The following is a 7500-nucleotide window of genomic DNA, read 5'->3' on the forward strand; positions in this document are numbered from 1 at the left end:
AAACCAAATAAATTAAAATCGCAAGAAAAGCAGTAAGCAAAAGAACGCCTGGAAACATGAAGGCCGTGGCAGGTGAATGGGAAAGCCCCGCTGTTCAATAAAGGAGAAGAGAAAGACTAGGAGGGCTGTCTCCCCTTCCACCTCAGGGACACCCCCTTTCCCTGCCTTGGTGCAGGAGGTCTGACCAAGGGCGGGGGACTGGTGAGAGTAACTCCACATGAATGAACATAAAGGATGGTGCAAAGAAAAAAAAGCATCGCAAATAAAAAAAGACATGTAACATGTGCCTACCATTTTCCAGATAAGAAGGGGCCGTACCTTCTGACGGGTCTAGGCGGCGGGCCCGCCTCCCGTGTTTGGAATTGTTGTGCACAAACATGTTGTCTGACACGGCCAGCACGTGGCCGTCCACGTTGACTGTTGTCGATACAACAACCTGCAAAGATGAAGTGGATTTGAAAATGGAATTGGCAAAGAAAAGCAGAGCCCCCTGTTAGGCAAAATACAAGCCATCTTAAATACTGTAGAGCATAAGGAAACTTCACGTGTTCCTGGACACTGTTGATTGATGTTCATATGTTCGTTCACAGCTTTTTTGGCTAATGGGGGTGGGTGGCTTGTTTTGTTTTGTTTTGACTCAAGATTGCTTCTCTTCAAAACCTGCTCCACTAATTACAGTTTAATCTCCTATTATGCTAACAAGTGAATTCAATTCAGAGAAATATTCTCCTAGCCATTAGCTTCAGAAACACCCCTCTAGCCACTCATTTTAAAGCCGCTGTTTTGATTGATCTGTTCACATATTGATTAGATAGTTTATCTAATTAAAATGAGTTCACTTGAGACTGGCCTCCCTTGAAGAGCTGGGAGGATTCAGAGTTGCCCAAAAAAGGCTTCATAAATCAGGAACATTCCTACTGCCCACATTTTATCAGGAAATGATCCCTGGGTCAATTTTACAATTACATTTAATGTCTGGTAATGAACTTTTTTGCATCTGAAAAGACCGAGTTGAATATGAATAGTGGGAGTGTTTTCAATCCTGGAAAGGTATTCTTTCTCAAGTTCACTGCAAAGGCTGGCAAGGACCCTGGGATGCCAAGGGAAACGTCCTCTCTGTTGCGGTGAGAGGCCTCCATTCTTAGGTCCAGGCACAAAGGATGTCGATCACAGACCAGGCCCTCTTAAGCCCTCAGCTGCCTCGTGGTAGAGAGAGAAATGAAAAGGGCCAGGCAGGGATGGCCTCGCAGACTCCATAGACCTGCCCAGGTGAGCTTGCCACAAACATCCAGAAATGGCACCCCTGAATGGACCCAGGAACCAGGAAATGACAACCTGGCCCTGAGCTTTCTCTAACAGAGGTGGTGCATTCATCCCGGACTAGCTGGAGCTGCAAAGATCTGAGGCCAGGTTTCATCTGGGTCTTGCAGAAGCACTCCTGGAGCTTCAGCCCAGCTCTGGCCTGAAGGAAGTGTGGCTCTCTGCCACAGTTTGGGCACACTCGGCCATGTCTTTGGGTCAGCACCACCCGAGGGAACCACAGCCCTATAGAGAATTGTGCGGTGGTTGCAGGTGAGTGGGGAACCGGAAGGGGCTCCCAGTCAGGGTTCACCTTCCCTGCAAGGCCCAGACAAAACACGCCATGCAAAATGAGCTTAAAAGTCAAGGCCACCATAGGCCTTAGTGAATCACAATGCCTCAGTGTTGGGTCAGCACATGTAAGGAATCCCCTGCGCCAACATAATCGGGGAAACCATGGGGAGGGGCGCACAGGGGGTATACGGGCGATCTCTGTACTTTCTGCGAAATTGTTTTGTAAACCTAAACTTCTCTAAGAAAAATAAAGCCTATTAATAAAATAATTAAACTAGTTACCTAATACAAAATGAATACAATTCATTGTATTCAATGAGTCACTGAATATAAAATAATTAAAAGTAAACATACAAATAAGTAGTATTTTAAGGGGTTTAACAAAGAAGACAAAGCTATATGTTTATATATGAATACATGTGTGAGTGATGGCTTTTTTTTTTTTTTCTTTGAGATGGAGTCTTGCTCTGTTGCCCAGGCTGGAGTGCAGTGGCACCATCTCAACTCACCCCAACCTCCGCCTCCCGGGTTCAAGCGATTCTCCTTCCTCAGCCTCCCGAGTAGCTGGAATTACAAGCGCCACCACTGCACCCAGCTAATTTTTTTGTATTTTTAGTAGAGATGGGGTTTCATCATGTTGGCCAGGCTGGTCTCGAACTCCTGACCTTGTGATCCACCCGCCTCGGCCTCCTGAAGTGCTGGGATTACAGGCGTGAGCCAATGTGCCCGGCCAGCTTTTTCGTTTTAAATCTCAGACTCCACAAGACGATGATGCAGCAGGGGCGGTACACACGGCATCCCACCCAAGCGCCCTTATCAGGGGCAGCTTCCCTGGCATTTCTTCCCCTTAGCCACTGCCAGGACTGTTGAGGTCACAACAGTGTCAAGCCACCCAGAACCTCAAAAGGTTGTAAGTGCTGCCCCAGCATCCCAGATCCAGCCTTGGGTATCTCAGCACCTTCCTTTTTTGACCACTGCCCACTGGCTTTGCCCTTTGCAGCCCTGGTGGGAGGTGGCTTTGCTGCCCCTTTGGTACCACGAGTGGGCCTGGCAGCCTCTGCCTGGAGGAGCCAAGGCCTGTACCTGGTCACCCAGGTGCTCCCCTTGTGGTCTACCTCCCAGGCCCAGCCCTGGGCATTGAAGACACTCTACAAATTCATTATCTGAATATGATGCAAAGATGCATAACTAACACTGAGGTGCAGACTTAACCCTTTTTACGTTCCTAAACATGATAGGTTAAAGAAACATGAAAAAGTAAAAACAAATTTAAAAAGTTTTTAAAGACACAGGCTTTGCCGTCATCTATATATAGGTCAGCCACGAAGGGAAAAGAGTGTAGTTCCGCAGAGAGAGCAGGCAAGCTGTGCTCTGTGTCTCACCTGGGCTATAGCACCTACAGAAAGCTGCTGAGATTGTGAAAGCAGCTGAAACTATTGTGTAAGCCCTGCCATCCTCCTAGGTCAGTTACACCTTCTGAGAGGCATGGGGCTCAGCTAAAGAGACCAGAGGAAGTTCTAGTAACTATGGGGTCTGCAGTCAACCACGAGATCACCTGTAACTGATGCTGTGTTCGGTCACTGGTGAGACAAAGAGGACACAGCCCCTCAGCCCTGTCTGACCTCCATTCTGCTTAGAAGGATCAATATCACTACTGCCCTGTGAAGCCTAGTGTGTGACAAATGGAAGCAGACCCAACTGTTTGCAGGAAACACTGTCCCCAGCTGCAAACATGACTGTGGGCGGGCCCAAAGAGCCCGCCTCCTCTGACCAGCTGACCGGGCAGGCATGGAGACAGATGTCACGTGATCCACTAAAGGACTGAGGCGTAAGTTAAATTTCTGAGAAACACTTTGAGCTATTTGATGGAAAAATCGTGTAAATCCCAAACAGGAATCATTCTGCTCTTGGGTCATTCATCCAAGCTAGTGGTCATTTCCATTAGCTGCCAAATTCTTCTCTGGCTGGTTTTGTATCCTAGCCCAGAATAATTTTACAATTAAAATTAGCAAAATCATCCAATATGTTTACCCTGAATTAGCTTCCTAATCATTCACAAAAAAGGCGAGAAAAATATGAATCTATCATAATGGTACATAAATCTATCATAATTCGTCCCCAAACCCCCACAGCCACCCCTCTGTATCTGTCTTTTGGATAAAATCTTCTGAGGCAAACCAGAGACAGGACTTAGCCTGAGTTTAGGAACAGATGCAACTAGGCATGGAAAGTGGGCAATAAGAACACAGTAAACCTCGGGGGAAGGAAGCCAAGGCCAGGGAGACACTCTGGCAGTTGCAGAGGTCTGTACTAAGCACGTGTGGATCCCTCTATGAGGAGGATCTCAGATCTGGAGTATTCCCAAAAGGTTGCATTATAGTTCTCCTCCCACTGAAAATCAATCCATCAATCAATCCCAAAAGAAGCACTTCTGGGCTGGGCGCAGTGGCTCACGCCTGTAATCCCAGCACTTTCAGAGGCCAAGACAGGCGGATTACTTGAGGTTAGGAGCTCGAGACCAGCTGGAAAACATATTGAAACCCCATCTCTACTAAAAATACTGGGTGTGGTGGTGTGCGCCTGTAATCCCAGCTACTCAGGAGGCTGAGGCAGGAGAATCCCTTGAACCTGGGAGGCGGAGGTTGCAGTGAGCCGAGATCGTACCACTGCACTCCAGCCTGGGATACAGAGCAAGACTCTGTCTCCAAAAAAAAAAAAAAAAAGCCTTCCACATGGCCATGTTTTCAAAGCTAAGTTCGCTATGTTGTGCCCACATTAGACTTGATGAATCTGGCATACTGAATATACCAGATCATTCTTAAAGCATTTTATTTGCATATTTTTATCAAATGCACCAATTCCAGTTTGCTTCCAAGCCCTTAAAGAACTCAAGATTACTTCCTGAACAGCTGCAAATCAGAGAATTCAAATTTGGTATGAAAAGTCAGGACCACGGTCCACGTGTCTTTGAGAAATGTATACCTGGAATCTCCGCATATCTCGAGGGTTGCCTGCATTCTTCAAACAGTTCTGATTGCACTTGAGGAAAAACTTTAGAAAGAATCTATAAAAAATACAAAAAGATGATATTTATTAGGGTTATCAGACAAAAGACTCAAACTTTTTAAAAGACACTCTTGCGCGGGGAGGAGTGGAGACTCAACCCCACAGCTTCCATACTTCCCTCTAGGGGGCGACATTGAGAAGAGGCTCTGGGAGAGGCGGCGGGGAGGCACCCAGAAATAGCCACACAGGAGAGCTGTGAGTTGCATTTGCCTTGACGCTGTGGATATCTAAGCTTTATGATAATAGCTGTGACTTTCACATTGGCATTTCTTGGCTCAATCTTTGCACGACTGCCCATTAACCATGGGGGAAACATTCACCCCAGACAGGCCTACCATCTCCAGCCACTAAAAATGAAGGATGCCTAGTTAAATTTGAATTTTGGATAAACAAAAAATAATGTCCCAAAGCATACCCCTCACTAAAAAATTGCTGTTGACCTGAAATGGAAATTTCACTGGATGTGCTATATCTTATCTGGCAACCCTAATTCCAGAGGCTACCACTGCCTAAGCAAACACACTTTTAAATATGGGTTTTAAGAGTTACAGTAGTGCCTGTAATCCCAGCACTTTGGGAGGCTGAGGTGGGCAGATGACTTGAGGTCAGGAGTTCGAGACAAACCTGGCCAACATGGTGAAACCCATCTCTACTAAAAATACAAAAATTAGCCAGGTGCAGTGGCATGCGCCTATAATCCCAGCTACTCGGGAGGCTGAGGCAGGAGAATTGCTTGAACCCAAGAGGTTCAGTGAGCCGAGATCATGCCACTGCACTCCACCCTGGTTAACAGCTCAAGGCTCTGTCTCAAAAAAAAAAAAAATTACGTAGGTACAGCTCTTAAGAAGAAGCAATTGGGGGGCTGGGGCAGGAGAATCACTTGAACCCAGGAGGTGGAGGTTGCAGTGAGCAGAGATTGCACCACTGCACTCCAGCCTGGGCAACTTAAGAAGAAACAATTGGGGGGCTGGGGCAGGAGAATCACTTGAACCCAGGAGGTGGAGGTTGCAGTGAGCGGAGATTGCACCACTGCACTCCAGCCTGGGCAACACAGTGAAACTCGGTCTCAAAAAAAAAAAAAAAAAAAAAAAAAAAAAAAAAATCTAAGAACTGATTGGGAGGCATATTGTTTTAACCAAGAATTCTTGAGGCGGTAATGAAACTGTTGCTGAGGCAGAAAGCAAGGAGCAGCACTCTGCAGGGCTGGGGAGGTGAGGCCGAAGCGAGTGCTATTTCCATTTCCCGCCATGCCTTGCCCTTACGTTTCATGGCATGAAGATTCAGGGGTCCTGACAGTGTGTTGAGATGCTGTGACTAAAACGTCATCATGTTGTCCTCCGCATTCCTGCATGCTCAGTGACATTGCAGGAGAGCTGGCTTCCAGTCTGAACTCAAAGAACCTGGGAAGCTGGGCTCTACCACCACCCACAGGAAAAGCGGGTGGGGGGGTTTCTCCCTGTACAACCTCTGCCTCAACTTGAAAAGGCCACAACCAAGAGGTCCCAGAGCTTGGGTCTGTGCTGACATACCGACGGTCTGTAAGTGGCCAAGCATCCTGTCCAGGAAGGTCATCAACACAAACCTTTCTCTATTTTCTCCCAAAATATCATCGGTCCTACTTGGTGATTATTAATTTTTGATGAAGTTTCACATGATTTTCTTACGTTGAAGGTTCCTCGCTGGCAATTAGAATATCAGAAAATGAAAACACTCAACTGACCGAGACTCATCTAAGTGCACCCCCAGCATATCCTGGATGACTTCTTACTGTGGCAGAAGAAAATCCAATTGATGGGGGAAAGAATGGTGGCCACTTAATTAAATTTTCTTGCATACCATGAAGCCTCACCATTTTAGGCCAGAATTTACATCTTCTATTAACTCACCTCACCTACACACTTAGCTCACAATGCCTCTTCACACCATCTGCCATCAGCATACAGTAAGTCACTTGATATTCCACCCACCAATTTTTCCTAACAACCACTGTGCAATTAAACTCCACACGTTCTGTAGCGAGGTAAATTAGGCGCACCTGCGGCCACACTGCATTTGAACTGCATCAGAAAGGGCCTAACAAGGTGAGGGCGCCACAAAGTTATCGTCCTGTCAGGCAATTAGGTTTTCACTTCGGGGACAGCAACACGGTGCAATTACACCACACATTACCACCCAGCTAATCTTCGGAGCAAGCGCCGGCCTGAGAAGCTGCTCATCTGCAAATGTACCTGCACGGAGCCATCTCCAGGAGCTTTGTTTGTGATTTGAGAGATTTTTCCCCCGCTCCAGAGGAGGTTTCTTTAAATTTCTTGATGTCTTTTAGACAGTTCACCCTTTTACCTCCAAGAGAACAGAGCAAGTTTTGATGATACCCTAACTAGCCCTCACTCGGCACTGTCATGAAGAGCTGGGTTTGGCATTCTTAGGCCTTCACTGTCATCCTCTGCAGAAATCAGCAAGACAAAGTTGGGTGCTGGACCCCAGAAACATACTGAGCATAACCAGGGTCATGTCAAGCAGGTGCAGATACACACCTATGCACACATATACACATGCCACCCACACATACACATGCCGACACATACATACACACACGCCCACATGCCCACACTTGCATACACACACATGCCCACACATGCACACACAGACACATGCACACATGCAGACACACACACACGCATACACATACACATGCAGACACATGCACACATACATATGCACATACATATGCACATACACATGCATTCTTGCTTGCTCACTCCCTCTATTTTGTATGTGGCAATGATAGCTTCTGCTTCTATCTAAACTGCCTAAAGAGCAGTGCAAGTACTTGAGAAAGAG

General features: G+C 46.7%; 1 protein-coding gene across 14 annotated transcripts in view; it reads right to left on the minus strand.

The window, feature by feature from the left end:
• Positions 1-7500, minus strand: part of EBF3 (EBF transcription factor 3) — a 129908-nt gene that overhangs the window by 37858 nt on the left and 84550 nt on the right. For 8 of the 14 annotated variants that reach the window (XM_063670406.1, XM_063670405.1, XM_054436333.2 and 5 more), the window contains exons 7-8: positions 4576-4657; positions 292-436 (exon numbers count right to left, since the gene is read on the minus strand). In XM_063670406.1, coding sequence (XP_063526476.1) covers positions 292-436; positions 4576-4657 — 227 coding nt within the window. The remainder of the gene's footprint in view (positions 1-291; positions 437-4575; positions 4658-7500) is intronic. The other 6 variants (XM_063670407.1, XM_054436329.2, XM_054436327.2 and 3 more) reach the window with 1 other exon arrangement.

This window comes from Pongo pygmaeus, chromosome 8 (assembly GCF_028885625.2).
Source record: "Pongo pygmaeus isolate AG05252 chromosome 8, NHGRI_mPonPyg2-v2.0_pri, whole genome shotgun sequence".
Taxonomy (NCBI): Eukaryota; Metazoa; Chordata; class Mammalia; order Primates; family Hominidae; genus Pongo; species Pongo pygmaeus.